The 20,098-nt window shown below is 34.9% G+C and overlaps 2 protein-coding genes and 1 long non-coding RNA gene across 5 annotated transcripts; 2 read left to right on the forward strand and 1 right to left on the reverse strand.

Annotated features, from left to right (window-relative positions):
- Positions 1-413: 413 nt before the first annotated feature.
- LOC117123422 (regulator of G-protein signaling 7-binding protein-like) lies at positions 414-7,792 on the forward strand. 3 transcript variants are annotated; one of them, XM_033269326.1, is made up of 6 exons: positions 414-1,107; positions 3,505-3,671; positions 4,464-4,582; positions 6,448-6,619; positions 6,980-7,071; positions 7,236-7,792. In XM_033269326.1, exons 1-6 carry the CDS (start codon positions 958-960, stop codon positions 7,331-7,333), a joined length of 798 nt encoding a protein of 265 aa, XP_033125217.1. In that variant the 5' UTR covers positions 414-957; the 3' UTR covers positions 7,334-7,792. The 3 variants fall into 3 exon arrangements, with proteins under 3 accessions (XP_033125217.1, XP_033125218.1, XP_033125219.1); XM_033269327.1 differs by having other exon boundaries at positions 6,472-6,619; XM_033269328.1 differs by having other exon boundaries at positions 6,980-7,044; positions 7,236-7,791.
- Positions 7,793-7,853: 61 nt separating this feature from the next.
- On the forward strand, positions 7,854-10,121 carry LOC117123386. Its single transcript, XR_004447850.1, has 2 exons — positions 7,854-8,734; positions 8,804-10,121. It is a non-coding gene; the product is annotated as an uncharacterized LOC117123386 (long non-coding RNA).
- A 1,017-nt stretch (positions 10,122-11,138) lies between these two features.
- LOC117123387 (snurportin-1-like) lies at positions 11,139-19,546 on the reverse strand. Its single transcript, XM_033269284.1, has 7 exons — positions 19,155-19,546; positions 17,655-17,802; positions 17,079-17,183; positions 16,021-16,117; positions 15,245-15,420; positions 13,920-14,000; positions 11,139-13,574 (listed from the first exon to the last, which is right to left on the reverse strand). The coding sequence occupies exons 1-7, from the start codon at positions 19,313-19,315 to the stop codon at positions 13,290-13,292; spliced, it is 1,053 nt and encodes a 350-aa protein (XP_033125175.1). The 5' UTR covers positions 19,316-19,546; the 3' UTR covers positions 11,139-13,289.
- Between the last annotated feature and the right edge of the window lie 552 nt (positions 19,547-20,098).

Here is a 20,098-nt window from a genome sequence, read left to right on the forward strand (position 1 = left end):
TTTTGGAAAAATCTTGGTTTTTGAAGTTTCACGTAATTGTGGAAGTGGGGTTTCCCCTTGTTAATTGTGAGCTTTATAATTAAGTAGTAGTAGTAGTAGTAGTAATAATAATAATAATAATAATAATAATAATAATAATAATAATAATAATAATAATAATAATAATAATAATAATAATAATAGTAATAATGATAATAATGATAATAATAATAATAATTATTATTATTATTTTTTTTAATTAATTTATTTATTTGTTTATTTTTTTAAATGATGATATTACCTTAGGATGTTTAAAATATTTTTGAATTCTTCCAATAAAACGATGACGACGCTAAGACATTTTCAAAGGCTCACTACCCGGGACAGCACGTTCCGACAAATGATTCGCAGATTTTTCTTCTTTTTTCAGGTGATTTGCTAAAAATATACATAACGGACGCACATAAACTTCAAGAGGGACGGTACACCAAGTGGCCTAAATAATGTTCGCACACAACTCAAGTTCTTGTGAGAACATCTGCGGGTGCAAATAAATTAGTTCATATATATACACCGATGAGTGTGACGTCGTCGACATTGCCAACGGGATAAGTCTTTTCTTCTCTTGTGAGGAAGAGATGGTAACCCTGGGCTAGCCACATTCGTTGAATAGGCTGATGGGGAAGAAAAGCGTCTATTTACTACAAAACTATGAATATTATTGTAGTTTGTCTGGGTTTGATTTGAATACAGTTAGCAGTATATAATTAGCAGTTTCAACATTCATCCAATCATTCATTCATCCATCCATTTATAGTGTTTACCTCGAAGTGCTTATGACCTCAAGAAAATTTGCTTATCTTTTGCAAATACGATTGACAAGGCAACTTGGTAGTTTTATAATACCGATTGAAGCAGATCGCCAAAGCACCATCCTGAGCGAATTATCATCGTACATGTACGAGCGACGTGGTGTGAATGAATAAAAGTAAGAACGGACGGTGCCGTAGCAGGCAATCGCTACGATCGTCGATAAGTCGCTCCAGAGGATCGCATTACGATTTTGCTACAACTGACGAAATCAATTACGGAAGTTCCCTCCACATCTACGTTGACGAATGTGAAAAAGTAAGTAAACTTCTATTGTATATAATAATGGTCTCATCGGGATTCGAATCCAAATGCCTGTACATCGTACGATCACATACGTTCTTGAATCAAGAAATATTATTTGCTTGGAAAATGCTATCTTCTTCCTTTGTGTCTCTAGGCTCCTGGAAGAATTTTTTTTTTTTTAAAGAACACATTTTATAAGAATTCTGAGGCTAAAATTGCTTAAAAACTAAGAAAAAAATAAGGCAAATTGAGACTGAGATAAAAATGTAACTATCTAATAGACCTACCCTCTATCTATAATACAGTAAAATAATATACTGCTGTACAATAATAATTTTCTATAATTAAAAAATGTGTAAAAATAAGAACAAAATAAGAATATTTCACGCTTGAAATCAGCAAAAAAATAAAAACACTGAGTCTGGGCAAAATTTTATTTAAAAAAAATTGAATCTAGACCTATGCTTTTGCAAGTAGAACTCTTGTCAAGAAAGGAGGAGGTTGCTTGTATTTTGTATATAGTGCAGCTACAGATTCCAAGATACTCATATGTGAATTAGCTGTGGTTCATTATACCCTAAACTCTAACCATCGTAAATCTTAATTTTAAGCAATAATATAATAGATTAATAAGATTAAAACACCGTTTCTCTTATCTCCAAACAGAAAAATATACTCGCTTCAATATTCCATACATGTCATGTTTAATAAACTTAAAACGCAGACATAAAGGCCTACACAGTTATTATTAATCCTGGACTTTCGGATAGCTCTTCACCCTGTAGAGTATTAACAAGTCATGGTCTTGTTCCGGCTAATCACGGAAATGTAAAATTATGCTACGAGTTTGTAACGCGCATGTAAACAGAGTACCTCATTGTACCAATAGTTTTTTTTATTTTCAATAATATATACACGTATAACGCTTACACGTAACTCTTTCGCACACATCCATAATAATTGGCGTGAGACGGGCGTAATAATCATGCATCACCCCGATAGGACAGCGATTTTGTTTCAGCCACTGAAGTCAATTAATTATATTTTTCAAGGCTTTCATGTCTTCCTTTTAAAGGGAAAAAAATATTAGGCCTATGCACGCAGATAAAAAAAAAAAAAATAGAAAAACCACACAAAATAATGACATTTGAATTTAGGAAGCGGTAATTTGTTAAGGTATCCGTCATCCAATATATACTATTATATTTCATTTGCCTTTCTGTCACTGAACGTGACATAAGGCTTTGAGAACGGAATATTCAAAACATGTCTCCATAATGAAATTTAAAAAAACACCCTTATTTATTACCAGAAATGTCTTACTAAATTATGTTACTTATTATATATCATTACCTGTTATCAAAATATGAGATTAAACAATGGATAAATAGTCAATTGAAGTAACGTATCGTCTCTAAATACCTGGAGCTCGTTGAACACTTTCTAATTACTCAATAAAAACCTTGGCATTTATCATATCATTACTTGAATCCACAGTAAATATTTAATTTAGATCTACGACCGCACCACATTGAAACACCTGCTCTCGTCGGATCACTAAGTTAGGCAATCGGTACAATCGCATGACAGAACCGTATTTGGGACTAAGTAGACGTGGGTGAGATGAGGTCGAACACTACAGAAAAAACATGCCCTGTGAAACCACTTCTCGCTCTTTTCAGTTGCTGAATATGGTCTTATGGCCACTGTAGGCCCATAGATTGGCTCATGTATACAGAGGATGCAAAACATCATTCGAAAAAATCAGGCTGTTTTGGTGGCCCCATACCCGGCTGTCTTTACTACCAGAAGGACCTTACTTAAAATAAGTCTTTCGATTTTCGTGGGTTAACTTTGGTGTGTGACATATGAAAAAACACAAACAAAAACACAACAAAACTATCAACTAACCGAGATCAGAAACCTTTCTTTCTCGATTCACCCTTGGTTGTCTAATGTTGGAATCTGATGTTTCTTCTTAACTATTGTGTAAGATGGCTTGTGGCTTTTATTTCACTAAAAACAGCTACCGACATATAGGAATAAAAACATTATGTCATCATTGTAAACACTATTGATGAGCTCAACGAAGAGAAGCATCAGGGACCCGTCATTGAGTATCATACGAAGACACAATGACGAAACACATGTCACAAATTATGTCTCATAAAAAAATAGGAAGCATTCCCCCACCACAATACACATGAAAACTAGCAAATCTACCACTACATGTAGTTAATTGGTCTGAAATGCTTTAGCAAAAAATCTATTTCATTTATATTGTTCCATAAATAGAAAGAAGGGCCTATATGTATCTGGAAAAACATTAACACGCAGCGGAAATATAAGGATAGGCCTAGTTGTTTTTGATACGTCAGAAACTAGTTTCAGAAAATATTTTTCTTTCAGCTTATACGTGAATTTAACTGCAAAGTTGCACATTTTCGGGAGAAGGTAATTTCAATTGGTGATACAGAGGACAATCACGAACACAGAGAAGATGTGAACAAAGCGAGATTAAAATGTTTTGAGGCAGCTAAGTCGGCCAAATCCAAACTATCACCCCATTTAAAAGGGTAAGTACAGGACACTTAATTTTGAAACCATTTGAGCAGAATTTTCTCCCTTGAATTACTATAGAAAATATTGGGTATAAAGCAATCTTGTCAATTTTGACCCTAATCATGTTTTTTGTTTTTCGTGTTCTTTCTTATAGGAGTCTAATCCATACCAAAATGTTCACCCTTAATTTTAATTCGTTAGCTCAATATTACAAAATGAATATTTGGTCATTATTATTGCATCATGAAATAATATTGGGAACATACTATAAAACTGTTGTTGTTTTTACTATTACATTTAGGCTGCTAATTTCATATTATAAATGAATTTTATTTGCATTGCAAGTTATTGCTATAAATTAGCTCTAATTCTACTGTAACTGATGTTTATGTCAATAAAAATGAAATTATAAATAATGTATTTAATCGTTGTATACAAACATGCCAAAAACCCTTATTAAGTGGACAATTTGAGGTTTTTGGTTAATCTCCCCTGACTAGGGGTACTACTATTCAGGGGACACCCCTATTAAGGGGAAACTTTTTTAGTCCCGATGGTGTACCCTTAATAGAGGTTCTATCGTATAGAAATGTGATAAAAAAAAATCATGAGATCATGATCATGAGATCATACAACTTTTTTATTCTTCACTCTGTAAAATAAAATGTGAAGTGAAACGACCAAATGTAAAAACAATTTACGGACTGCAAGAAAACTCGAGTTTTTGTATTAAAGTACATGTGAAAAGGGTAAAAGATACTAGGTATGTTCTGATTATGTATCGTGGTATTTTATTGTGATTTAAGGACAAATACAAGGCCAGAATTTCGACGATTAGTTATTCAACTCAGCGGCTGCATGGAACTGATGATTGCAGAAATGAGAAAGTCTAGAAGTTTAATGGCAGCATTTCCTTTGAATAAGGGTAAGAAATCAGTTCATAGTGGTAAAGTACAGTAAAGTTTACTTCTTTTTTTTAATTGCCTTCCTATCCTATTTTACGTGTACACAGTTGCCAAATTGCATGTATCATACGATTGACAAGATTTTGTCCAATGCCAGTCATTGCATCGGCTTGATTGAAATAATACGGGAGGTTTTTAAAAGTGAAAACCTCCCCACATCACTTCTTCAAGAGGGTTAAGGCAATAAACCATTCTATATGGACTAAACTTTGCAGCATTCGTTAGTGGTAGGCCTATATGGTGCTTAATTAACGAATTAAATATCAGCTGTCTGCACGTAGCGTATCTAAATCGATTACGGCACATAATCATCATAATAATCAGTACGTCGATTCGAATCAGAAACGCGTTAGAGCATTGTAGAATTTTAAAACATCATCTGTCTGTACGTAGCCTTTGAGTTCTATTACGGCACGTAATCATCGCAGTTATAATCATTACTATACTGTATTCGAATACGAAACGCGTTAAAAGCATTGTGGAAATGAATATCGGATATGATCAAATTTAAACAGTATTGCAGAGCGTTTGCTTAGATCTATGTTACAAACAGTGCATTGTTTAATCGACAAAATAATCTACACATGCCTTAGGACTTCGATTTGTAATTTATGGACATCAGTGTTGATGAGATTCAAGGTATTATTGCATTCACGTCATGAAACGGTTTCAAACATTTTAAAGATATTGTCGTATTCCCTAATTTGCATTTTAGTCACGTGATGAACCTTTCTGTACTTTCTATGTTTAGCTTAGTTTAAAAAAAAAAAACCAAAATCATCAAACGTGGTACCGGTATTCAGACGCAATTACTATAAAATTATTACTGCCATTCGTTTGAACGCTAGAGAGAGCAATTGGTGTTAAAAAATTGTTCTAAAAGTATTTTTGGCACAAAGTGGTCGTGTAGACTAATCAACACGTCGATGGTTTGAGATAATTTCTTTTCTCCAAATTAGAAAAAAACCCAGAGTTTTTAACATAAATATTACTGTAAATCATGTTTATCACAAGTCTACGCTTTGTCATTCTTACAAACAGGCCTATTACTTTCCCATGTTTCCTTGTCATCGGTCCTTCTGACAAAACACACAACTTGAATAATTGCATAATCCAAATCAATAATACACTATGATGCTACAAATTAAATATTAAATCAACAAATTACATGACAACGCCGTAGGCGTCCCGCTGCCAATGGTTTTGTCGTAACAATTGCGTTACAATCGTTGTTGAAAACTGACTACAATGTTAAGTAACAATTAGGGCGTCCTCTAATGATGATAGCAATAAATGATGCTTTAACTTAACAAATTTACAAGAACTTATTAACGCCGTTTTCCACAATTTATTCGCGCGAATCTAAAGCGTCGGTTCATGCGAGCATATGCGCTTTGGGATGAGCATTCACATTTCTATCGGAGTTTTTTGCTTTAGCGAAATAAAGCTTGGTTTTCCATACTATCGCTACACTGTCACTACAGTGTTTTCAGTGCAATCGTTGTACAAAGCTTGATTTCCATATAATCGCTACACAGTCGCTGCAGCGTTTCACTGCATTGCGTACCGTAGCTGTCCCCGACGACGCAATCGGTAACGCTCCTGATTCAACTGACCAATCAGCGTTGCCAAAGGAGTCGGCGATAGCGTGTAGCAATTTTTATGGACACTAGGCTTCAGTAGTTCGAACTGTTCCCACTTGCGCAACCAATCAGAGCTCAAGAAGCGAACCGACACTTTTGATTCGCCTAGTAGACAACAGGTGTAAAGCCTCTGTACTCCGACGCATAATTGCTTCTGTTCAAGTTCTCTTCTGCTTATATAGATGGTAACGCAGATGTTCTTCCAGGTACAGTGCCGACGCATGGTGATGTAGACAACCGGGTGTCCAAGTCAGGTAAATGTAATCTACTATCACCAGATGTTTCATCACTCACTACGGACAGTTATAATGGGACCAGGGCGAATGGGTTTGATGACGTGGAGGCTGTCGCAAAGTAAGTAAATCAATTATTTAATCATCCATTCAATCAATCAATCAATTAATTAATCTATCTATATCCATCTATCTATTGATACATATATCAATCAAACAATTGATTTGGATCAACCATCCAGTAAATATATCAAACAATAGATTTATTGGATCAATCATCCGCTGATTCAATCAATCAATCAATCAATCAATCAATCAATCAACCAATCAACCAACCAATCAATCAATCAATCAACCAGCCAGCTGAGTCAATCAACCAATCAATGGATCAATCGATAAATGATCAATCAACATATCAATCAATCGATTGGATCAATCATCAATTCAATCAATCAATCATTCTACTTTAATGTAATTGTAGAGACATCAGAAGTATACAGTCTTTAATGAGGGAGTTGGAATCAGAAGAGAAACAGATCGTCACAGGTATGTCATCGACGTCTCACCATGAAGGTATACCTCCGTGTCTTATTATACATTTATGATGATGATTTTTTATTATTTACCTTTTGATAAAAGGTATGTTGAAAATGCAATTCACTATCATAGCATTGTGTACATTTGTGAAATAAATACCAATACTGTTGCATCAATTGTTTATTTTTTATCCATTTCAGATCAGGAACTCTTTATAATGGGAAAGCCTGGAAAGAAAGGATTTGTTAAGCCTTCTCGGTGGTGTTTCTGTACGACGCGTTGCTGTCAAATCGAATAAACGTTTCCAAACATTTAATGAACTAATCCTCTACCAATTTAAGTAGAGTCATAAGAACAACGTCCAAGCAAGCTTTTTGAAGCTTGAAAAAACCTACTCAGTATTTGAATTTTGACAGGGAATGGATGGGTGGTATATTCGTGTGCGTTTGGTCATGCGCAGTGGATTTCTTATTCGTTTATTGAAATCAGGATTATGTCATTAGTCTACATCCTATATTCTCAAACGAGGATGCTTACGCTGAAAAAATTCTTTACAGTAACACGTGCCAAACACGGGGAACTAGTTTACGGACCTCGGCGCAGACGAGGCGTATTGTGACCAAGACATTCGTGCTTCTTCAACATTGTCTTTACGACATATAACCCATGGAAAACGGCAAACTGCAAAAATTACTAGATGTCTTATGCAAGAATTTTCGATAGGTTTTAGATTTTAAGTACTAAATTATATATATATATATAGATATATTAGAGCTGTCTCTTATACACATCTAGATGTGTATAAGAGACAGTATATATATATATACACTTCTGGTATTGAATTATAAATGTTTTATGTAAGATGGTCATCATCAGCATAGCCATGTATAATGTACTAATCGTTATTATTTTTAAATTATATTACAAGCTAGAGTTTGGTCTTCATTAGCTCAACTAAAGCTGTTTAGGTAGGATCAATCCAAGTCAAGTTTCAGGGCTGATTGGATGAGCAATTCCCCTGTTTAGGCCTACTGAGTTTCTGTCTATAGGATAAGCATGTGTAGTACGCCCCTTATAGTTTAAACTGAGCATGTCCATATTGAAGAACAAAGAAGCATATCATTACATAGTATGCGTCATATTAATTCTGTTCGTGAACGTAAGTCGTTGTTTTCAACAAACTTTAAAATAGGATTTACTTGACTTTTACTTATATTTCATTTGATATTGTTTTGTATGCATTACCTTCGACACAGAAATGCGCATTTGAAATTCAAACGGCTTAAGTATTATCCAATGACAAATTCCAAAATATAAACCCCCAAAATGCATTTTGAGAATTACAAAATTAATGACGAATAATATATATTGTTTAACAATTTCTTCCAATGGGTTTATTAGAACCAAAAAGGTTCCCATTAATTTCGTCAGGTTTGCTCACAAATCACACCAGGTTTGCTGATGAACCTAAACATGTTTACTCAAAAGATACACCAGGTTTGCTCATGACGTACACTAAGTTTGCTCATGAATTACCCCAGGTTTTTCTCATGATGTACACCAGGTTTGCTCATGAATTACACCAGGTTTGCTCATCATGAACTACACCAGGTTTGCCCGTGACGTACATCAGGTTTGCTCATGAATTGCACCAGGTTTGTTCATGACGTACACGAGGCTTGCTCATGAATGACACTAGGTTCGCTCATGACGTACAGCAGGTTTGCTCATGAATTACATCAGGTTTGCTCATCATGAACTAGACTAGGTTTGCCCGTGACGTACACCAGGTTTGCTTATGAATTACACCAGGTTTGCTCATGGCGTACACCATTTTTGCTCATGAATTACATCTTGTTTGCTTATGAATTATAGGATTTGCTCATGAATTCCACCTTGTTTGGTTATGAATTATACCAATTTTTCTCATGAATTACACCAAGGTTGGTCATGAATTCAGTTATTAACAGTTGATTAAAATAAAATAAAACCAGTTTTATAGAACTTATTCTCATTGACTAAATAATTAGTCACATGTTTAGCATACTGTGCCCTGGATCATGCTAATACACAGTCCCTGTGTATTAGCGTTGATTTATATGACATTTGCCTTTACAGTAATTGAATTGTTTAACCTGTCACATTAATTTTCTCCATGTTATTTAATATTTGATTATTGTAAATGTAAATTCCAATAATAAAATGTTAACTGAAAGTTCTACGCAATAGTTGTATATAATAATGTGTGGGTAGCTGCAAAGCTGTTCACACAGTAACCGTTGTCTGTTATGTAATATATTATATTATAATAAGAAAACCTATATTAGGATTCGAACATTAGCCAGATAGTGTAGTAAAGAATTATTGTTCATAGCTAATTATCTCATGCATAGTTTAAGTGGGAGTGTGTGTGTATGTATGTGGGAGTGTATCGGCGTGTGGGTGCGTAGTGTAGCCTATAATAGGTGTGCGCATGTATCTGCGGAAAGGGTGTCTGTTCAAATGTGTTTATAAAACAATATAACATATTTACATATGTATTATAAATATACTTATGTATGATACATACAAGTATAATAATACCTGAGCTAATTGTAAAATAACACCTGAAGTTTGAATTAAGATAAAATTGTATTATTGTATATATTTAAAGTAATATATAAAATGTATATAATCATATATAAATATGATAAATTATATATATATATATATATATATATATATACATCATATATATGGTATATATGTATTGTATATTATTCGTATATATACTATACATATATCTAATGTCAATATTTGATGTAGGCCTACCATACATGGTATATACCGTAGATACTATGTTTATTTATACTAATTGTATATATACTGGAGTGTATGTATGACGCATGTGTGTGTGTGTGCGCATGAGCATGAGCATTAATATGCAAATATTTCAATTAGCTTAGAATATATACATAAATAAAAGAAATACAGGTGCTTAGAAAATTTTCATACTTGTACACGTGTTACTTAGGTTTACAGGGTCATATGTGGGTTACATATTTACTTTGGAATATTTTGTTTAGATTAAAAGTTTAGAAACAATACTTGGTTTGAATCGAATCGTACAATGTGGTGTCAATTATATACAAATTTATAAGCGTACCTATGTAATTTGTATTGGGTGTGCAATATCAAGAGTGTATTTCTATTTTTTTTTCAGTGTGTAAATATGTGCCACCCATTGTTAGGTCATGTAGGCTTAAAAAATTGCTTTACCGTCTGCTTTTTAAGAAAGAAAATATTTTGAACTTGGCAATGCCACGGAACAAAATGGGTACGAATGCTTGCAGTCACCCACCGCCCTAGTACAGTATACACATGAATTAGGGGTGTGTAACATTGTAACCAAGACTTTATTACATGCCCATAGGCCTCCGTTACAAACTGAAACGGAACACTATTAAGGGGAAAACGTCGGAACCAAAAAGCGTCACATTTCTCTCTTCATAGGGGTTGGTCGTAATGTTACAAGACCACTGAAAAAGGTGCTACTCTCCAAATTTATTGCCAACGTTTTTTAACCCCATGCCCAAAAAACCTCGATTTAAACTTTGTATTACATCACTGCTACTGCCAGTTGAACAAACGATTTTTCCCATTATCGATGTTATTTTGCTCGTAAATGGAGCGAAAAGAACGAAGATAAGAGCAGGCAATGGTAGAGGAAATTTGGGTGGCCAGCTCGCCATATTAACTAATAAGTGTTCGTTATCTTACTGAAATTTCTATGGCATGATTATCATCCTCACCTTCATCGGCATCATCATTATAAACCTATAATTGTGCGCTATCCTTATGATCTTTAAGGTATCATCATCATTCATTCATCCACCACCATCATCATTGCCATCAGTACAAAATGAATCGATAAATGCTTCTTGTTATTATTTCTGTATGGTTATGGTGTACTGTATAATTATCTCTGTCATCATATCATCATCATCATCATAATATTACCACCACCACCAGCAATGGTGCATCTCTCAAGTCTGAACATAGGCCTACATCTTGAGGCTTATAGATTCGATGCTAGGAACACAGCTGTAGAAGCAACCACAAACTTACAGTTCTACTCTCAATAATTTATTTTTTTGAAATTTCATAATGTTTCAAAGTTTGTTGGAAAATGAACTTGGAACTCAATACAGTATTTACCACATATTCACTTTTTGTAAAAAAAATCTATACCCATAGCAACTATCCTTGTAATATATATAATAATATAGCATTAACCAGGTTTCCTCAGAATGAATTGCAGCATGGAGGGAATAACTATGTCACTACAATTACAGAAAACGACCAATGACATAATTAACATTTGCGTCACACTTTGAACCAGCACGCCATTACACAGTAAAGCAAATATTCTAAGTAGGACAATATTTGTGCTGCAAAATCAATGACAAATAACCTATAGTGGAAAGCTATTTGATAAACAACACAAATACAAAAGAAATTCATTCATGGAAATATTGAAACAGCCCCCTCATTACAATCAAAATATAAATCTATATACAATGACATACAGCACACCGGGAGAAAATAGATATCTGATGTCTTGTTGATCAGAGTTGTGTTAACCCAAAATATTCATTTAATCAATTTAGTATACACTCTTGAACCAAAAACCTAGTAGTAATGGGATGGTTAAATGCTTTCAATTAACATAATTAGGAAGGAATACATATATACATTATCTGATATTTGGAGATTTCAAGGCAGCGGTGGGTGTAATAAAAATAAAGAAAATTTCCATTTTTTCGTGGCAGCGTGTATGCTAATCGGCCAAAAGTAAAATTTTATTTTTATTCGAAATCATTATTATTGGCGTGTGACGGGTTCGCTAAACAAGGTATAGAAAAATTCTCGCCTAAAGTGGCAGCTCCATTCCATGCACAATAATGCAAATCTTTTAAACAAAGCACATTCTGCATTTTCATATACCAGACTTCTCAAGTTAGTAAAATGTCTTCAAATACCTGCAGTAAATACGAAATTTCCAAAGCACCTAATAATTTGTCTTGAGTGCAAAATATGGGTCGCTTAAATTTCGGGTACAGCATAATATAAGCTGTGGAATTTCAAGCAAATCGGACAGGATTAAAATTTATAGGTCACTCATTTTTGGTTTTAAATCTGACAAGTCGGAGTTGTCTAGGGACAATGTAACCAAAGATCCTGTTGAAAAAGTCATTTGTTCTGGATGTTAGACCATGTGTAGACATACATATTTATGGGGCTAGGCCTAATGATAAATTTCTGTAGTATTTTGGGTCTATTTCCGTAAATCCATAATTAGGCATCCGTAGAACTTGAGACATCTGATATACCAATATTTAAACACTGACATACATATTCTTTCTCTTACAACATATTTAAAAAGGGTGATGTACCCAGAGCCTCGATGCTCTATCACTAAAGGCCAACTCAGATACCGTCGTACGACGCAGCCCAACGTGATTCATTACCGTCTTACAGTAAGTTGTCATGAGAAATATTAAGTATGTTTAATATTCTATGACTTGACTGCCCCAACGCAAACCGTCGCGTCTGCGCTTAAACTCCCACAGACCCGATGCGACAACAAACCGCACCAGGCTGCATCATAGGACGCTGTCTGAGTTGGACTTTAGTCTCTGTATGAAGTTTATGGAGTGGTTTTTTGTTTGTGAAAAAAGTTTGAAATTATTTTCTATTCTTAAAGTAAAATGAGCTACATTTTCTAAAACAAAGAATAATTTTATACACCCAGCCATATTGGAATGCAAGCATCTTAACCACTAACTTACAGCTCCATTGCAAATCCACTTCGTCTTAAAAATTACCCCTTTTGTCTACTGGACACCGGAGCACACAGATTACCCTCAATGAACAGATGAAACCTATATCTAGTCCTCCTTATTCATGCTATTAGTTGAACATACAGTAAATTTAATAATAATAATAATAATAAAATTCAACAGTTAGTGGGCCAGCTAGCTTGGATACAATGTCCAAAACAGCCAATCAACGTTAGGCAGAGGCTGTTTACATTTCCAACAAGAATAGGAGGTCCACCAAAACACATGATCACCATAATGTCTGTCATTTTATTCCTCTGAATTGCAACTACTGTATATTATGAACATAAACACTGTCTTCAATGTTCAAAACACTGCAAATGATAGAGCAGGTTTTAGATCTATTAAAAATACCATGTTTGATTTTAGCTATCAGCTACCTGTTCCTTCTGTCATCTCTACAGCTTCAGAGGCCTCATCTTCTTTTTGGTCTATTGTGTTAGTAGCATCACCAGTATTTGATTGGAATGATGTATCCATAGATTGAGAAGGGGGTCTAAACTTGGCACCTGGGGGCCTAGAATTCATTATGGATTGCGGCACGGGTACACCAAGTATTTCTGGTACCATCCATGCCTTCAGCCATCCTACAAGAGGAGTGCAGCCAAATGTGTAGTGTGTCTTTTTGTGATAAAATAGTAATCCATCAAGCTTGGCCTACAAAGGAAAAGGAAGTAATAATATCAATAGTTATGACTGGCATGTGCAATCATGGTAAACAGTCCAACCCATGCTAGCATGGATCAATTACACTCTTTAAATGATGATGATAATGATGATGATGATGGTGTCCTTTCGCTATTATTAGACATAAACTATTTGCAAAATGCAGTATTTCTGAAGATACTTGCCGAAACCAGTAAAATCATTAATCACACAAGTTTTATTCTTTCTGATCGTTACAAAAATCTTGTCAATAATATAATGTTTATGATAATGAAAGGACTGGCATTACAGTAGTAAGACAAAATAATAAATGTCTCCAATCTATGCTATTTTTACCTGTAATGGAATTGGTCCTACTAGAACCTCTTGCAATGTAGACTTCACACATGCAAAACTTGACAGGGCTACAAATTTCACCTACAAAAAGGAAAAATTGAAAGCTTAATGCTGTTAAAATTTATATATATTTCTTTGAATGCGTTTGGAGTATTAGCAGCAACTATGCAAAATTACAGTAGTTGGTAAATACCAATACAGTACAACCTCTATTAAGGGGACACTTAATAGGGTGTCCCTTGAATAGGAATTGACCGTAGTGTTAAAAGGTATACTGTACTTTATCTTTCTTTCATGGGTGGAAAAGTGTCCCCTAATAGGGGTGTCCAAAAGGAGGGGTTCTAGTGTATATGAAAGAACAAGTTAGATACATATGGTCTATTACAAAATGAAAAAATCTTAAGCCCTGTAAATCCTATTTCGGTATCAGCAGCTGATGTAATTCTGTTTTTCGGAGTTATACAGCGCCAGCACTCACATACCGTGGACAAATTCTTAGGCTCACCATCAGCCGAGGCTGTGTGTCAGGCTTGATATTATTTAGAAAATAACGATCTGGGTCAATTTTGAGGCAATCAATTTATTGCGATTTAAAGAAATACAGATTACATTGAAGAGAACAATAATAGGAGTATAAATTTTCATCAGAGGAAGTGCTTTTTAATGATAATTTTTAGTTGAGCTAATTAACTTAAAAATTAGAAGAAAATATCAGATATATAACACTGTTTCTAATTCTTTGCATATCTCTATCTTGATTTGAGTGTATTAAATTGTCTCATTGGATGTTGATTACTAATTTTTGAATAGGCAATTTTATGATTTAACAGAATTACCAAGAGTTTCTCCTAAGAAAAGATGTGGTAGTAAAAAATGCATTATAAATTCATAGAAAAAGCAGCTTAGGCAAAACTGGTGGTAGCCACTGTGTGTGCTGAACTGTGGAGATATCTTGGTACCAGGTTTAATTCCCATTGATGCTCTCCTTGTGTTTTAGCTGGAGGGGCTGGAGGGCAGAAATGCAAATTACAATAGTGCACCGTCTTTCGGATGAGATATTAATCCGCTGATCCTGTGTGCGTTATGGCCCATGGGTACGTTAAAGAACGGAGTACTCTCTTCGGAAAAGATTAGGGGATTGTCTGGAAATAAGTCTTCTTCACACTTTTGTGGGTTATACTTGTTGTTTCCACCGAATAAAATCCATCTATCCAGATGAAAAGCCTTTGCACACCGAATTTATTATAAACTGTAATGTATTTTTAAGTTACTCAAAATATATATCTTATGGAGTTAAATAAAATGACCTGACAGCCTACACATACAGGATTGAGCTTGGACTGCTGGGTAACCTCAGGCAGTTCTTGAATTTTACACTGCAACCAGTAGAAACGGAACTCTGTGTCACAATCATAGACAGGATGGCCGCCCCAGCACATCACATCTAAGATGTAGTAGGTACGGGTTACTTCATCATAGACACAATCCAGTATAGTGTAATCTAAAAGAAGTAAGACACATGCAGTACATAAATTTCTTTTATAAAACAGTGACTGAGTTTTTTTAAACATTGAGACCAGGTGTTCGAATCACATTCTATCTTTGTATGTTTAGGAAAAGATATTTATTTGCGTCTTTATCTCTCCACCAAATACAACTTTAAAAGTACATTTAATTAAGTGGTTAGGTTTTTTTAACTTAACAATAACCTTTAAAACTTTCTGCACACTAAGAACTGCTGTCATCTCTAGTGCCATATATTTTGATAAGATATGTAAGTGATTGTCGATTGATTGAAGCAAAAATTATGTTTAAATCAAAATTAGTGAATGATGAATATTCATTCATTACATATAAAACTCCATTTGGAATATGGATGAGGTTGATATTTGATGTTACAACTTTTAAAGGCCAGTAGATGGGAAGCCAACATATTGTGTACATTATTATCCTAACCATTCATATAATGACAATAATACTGTATCATCATTATTATTACTAACATCAATATTATTTTGCATTCTTAATGTATATTGTACTACATTTTTGTATGGAAAATAAAAGTATATTTGATTTGATTTGATTGAATATAAATATTTACCAGATAATGTTCGCCTTGTTGCTTTATTTCCTCCTGGAAGGTGCGAGTGAAATCTTTTTATACAATAACCGCTCTTGGTGTATGATGCAGTTGAGCCCTACACAATATACTACAATTATAACATATTCACATACACTAAATAAAATTAATTGAAATGCTTCTAGTTGAGCAATCTGCAGTGGAATAACTAAGGGGCCTATTCCATCCCTGTGAGAGATCTTCACCCCAAGGCCCTCTCCCCACCTCTCTGCCATTGAAAATCTACTGAGCAAACATTACGCTGAAGTAGTTTAAAAACTACCCACATTCCCTTCGCCAAAATATGTATTGCAGTACCATTACAATTATAGTGAAAGTAGTTATATAGCTGTGTTAGTCTGAGCAATAATAGAAATAATGGGTAATAATGAGGCAGCCCTCTGAATCTAAGTTTCAAGATTTAGTTTATTCAGCACAAGCTTTAGCTGGAAGTCGATGACAGGGTCATCAGGTTCCTGAATCAAGCTGGAAAACACACCTGATGAAGCTGGCAACAAACATGATGAAGCTGGCAAAACACTTGATGAAGGTGGTAACACACCTGATAAAGGTGGCAACACACCTGATGAAGCTGGCAAGAAACTTGATGAAGGTGTCAACACACCTATAGTAATAAGGTAGCCACACACCTGATGAAGGTGGCAACAAAACATCTGATGAAGGTGGCAACACACCTGACAAAGGTGGCAACACACCTGATGAAGGTGGCAACACACATAATAAAGGTGGCAAAACACCTGATGAAGGCTGCAACACAAAGCTGCCATTGACTGCCAGTGAAAGCTTGAGCTGAATGAATTACATCTTCAAAGGTAGTCTCAGAGTGCTGCTTCATCATTACCAGTTACCATTATCAATATGAACACAAGTGTAAATGCAATTTCCATGGTTACCATTGTCATTTTAACCATCATAATAAATCACATCAAATTTGACATATAAAAACCATTTCATCATTTATTTGATTTGAATATTATTCATTATTATTATTATTTTAATTTTCACAAGTTATACTTTACCCTTGAGGCTACTACAAGATTTCTTTTTCCCACTGGACAAAAAACCATTAGCCACTCCTGTTCGAAGTCGGAAGGTATGTCTACTAACCATTCAGAGAGCATTAGCTGGAAAAACATAAATGATATGTAATCTGAAAAATATAGTTCAGAGATAAATAAATATGACATTCAGTATTAAATTTTCCAAATAAAAAAAAACAACTTTAATAATATTGATAAGATTAATGTAATACTAATAATATACATTATTTATTTTAAGATATCATTTCGACCAAAAAGTAAGTGACTCGCCACTTTTAGGGTATTTTAATTTTTTTTTTGTCAAACTTCCATATACCTGGTCAGATTGACTAAGACATTCTCACCCCATCAAATAATTCTTTTCCAGCATTTCCAATGCAATGACACCAACCCATTACCTTACCTTATTGTAACTTGTGTTACTAGCTGTCCTCATGTTGAAAAAACTATAATGTCATTGACTGCAATTGATGTATTATACAATATTATTATATGTTGTCTTCATTATTTACCTACATACCATGTGTACCTATCAATCTAATCGGCCTTGATTACCTGATTTGCATAACGATTTGGCAGACGTTTCCTGCCCTGCAATGTATCCATCTTCTCTTCTTCATCCTGTCCATTATCATTGTCGTCTTCTCCGTCCCAATCATTTTCAGCTAACCTTCGGGCATAATTGGCATAATCCAACCTCTTCCTTAAAACGAAAACTTAAGAATAATATGCAATGCAAAATAATAAACATATAATAGAATAAGCATATACAGTACTGTAAAGCCCCTCTCCTACAAGGGTTTTTTCAGCATACGAGTTAGAAGAGTTTGCCGAGTTGCTAACTCGACAAACTCAGCATAAACTCATAGGACGATTCAGGAAGCTCGGGGAGAACTCGTACCTACTTGTAGCAGCTCTGAACTTGTGGCGCTAATTTTGAACATGTTCAAAATTAGTGCAAAGAGTTGAGAACTCATAGTAAACTCGAAAGACTCATAGGTAACTCGTACTTAGGGTACTGCTACCTAACTCGTACACTACTCAGGATACTCATTGGTGGCTTTGTAATCCACAAGTTAGATGCGAGCACCCTAAAACGAGTACAACTTAAATACAAGCGCACCAAGTTGGTTATGATCACCAGAAACATTTGATCGGAATGCTCGTACCTAACTCGCTATCTAATTCGGTACAAACTTGTTAAGCTCATACTGTAATAATCTTGTAAAGCTCGTAGCGAACTCGGTGCTTCGCTCGGCATAACTAGCACATAATTCGTAGCTAACACGTAGTAAGCTCATATAGAGGTCCTTTCCCAAGCGAATTAAATTACAAGTTTCACAAGTTTTTAACTCGGAGAACTTACGCAACTCCTGGATGAAATCAACCTAGGTGGGAGAGGGGCATTAGTATAAAAACTTGGTGCTGTAAACCCTCTGCAGCCAAAGTTAAATTTTATGTCATGTGTGCTGTGTGCTGTACCAGTAGGCAGTAAATCTGGTACAAGTAATATAAAGGTCTACTGCAACATAAACTCGAGAAACCTGTTTACTGGAGAACATCTGTCTGTAGTCCTTTCAGAACCAATAATTTGTTAAACCTTCCTATAGAAAATGTGTTGCTCTACATATTTTTAGATATGTTGCATGAGACTACTGGTATTTGCAAAAGTCCCAATGTCGGTTCTTAAGGAGGCAGTGGTGAGTACAATTTGTATTTGTAATTCCCAAATCCACAATTGATCTGGGGTCAATTATAGAACTTTCTACCAAACTACAGGTACATCAAACTTGAAAAAACATTTCGCTTAATGCCTTTGTACTCACAAAGGCTGAATTATAGTCTTTTTTTAATAGTTAAAAAAAGCATTGGACACTTGGTTAGTTGTATAGTATGCTGTAGTATGCGATCACAACTTCACCGTTCCTCCCAATTAGAAAACCAGCCTTAGAACATAATTTTGAAAATCATTGAAATATCAAGTTATCATTGAAATATCAAGTATTTATAATTTTTTCATTTATTATAATATTAAAGATATAATTCTTTGTTTACTGTTTTTGATTATTGAGTCTTCTCTTGCGACGCTCCTCTTGCAGCCCAGAGCGATCTTCCTTGCTCTTATATTGTGCAAGTCTTGGATGACATACAGCGGTGGTATTCTCAGATTTGGTCACACAAAAAGATGTGGCAAGCTGTTCAGCTAGGTCTTCCATTGCTTGGTAGAGCTGTAAAATAAACTGAGATTTATAAACACTCGGTTTTAATGAATAAGGATATCGATAAGCCTGTCAGGGCCCAGCCTGCCTACTGAGAGAGTTACCATTGTAAGGCAATAAGAAAAAGTTGTGTCAAAGCTAGTATCCTTGATTTTTATTTTTGCTCATTTTGCGGATGATGTTTCAAACTGTGAGCAGTATGTCCCCACCCTACCGCCTCATCTCTTATGGCTCATCTCTCCCCACCACATGATCCATTCATATTTGGCTTATCCAAATGTCCCAACGATTTTGATCAATGTTCCGATAATAAGTCCTGTCACACAGTCAGACTACGACAGAAGAACAATAGTAAAAAAGTATCAAAATGTGTAAATCGATTAAAATGTGCTCAAGCTACCCCTAACAGTTTGCAAATTTTCCGCGCATTTTAAAAAGTCTCTGCAACATTCTCCTGGACCTTGCAGTTTTCAAATTGTGCAAAACTTCTTGCACAGTTTGCAAATTGCACAAGATTTCCTTGAACAGTTGGCAAACTGTGCAAGGATTTGTTGCACAATTTGCAAATTAAATTGTGCAAATGGCTCAAGCTATGCATTGCAAGAGACGTAGCCTGGCCCTACCTGGCCAGTGCTATTAGAATAATAGACATTTTAATAGTAATAATACATAATAGATCTGCAACCAAGTGACCAGAGAAACAACACCTTTCAAAACCTAGTCTCGGGCCTAGTGGTAGCAGTGGCGGCCCTCTAGGATATAATTTATGGGGGGGGGGCC

This window comes from Anneissia japonica, unplaced genomic scaffold, assembly GCF_011630105.1.
Source record: "Anneissia japonica isolate Jap-2015-1 unplaced genomic scaffold, ASM1163010v1 scaffold287579_len849171_cov184, whole genome shotgun sequence".
NCBI lineage: Eukaryota > Metazoa > Echinodermata > Crinoidea > Comatulida > Comatulidae > Anneissia > Anneissia japonica.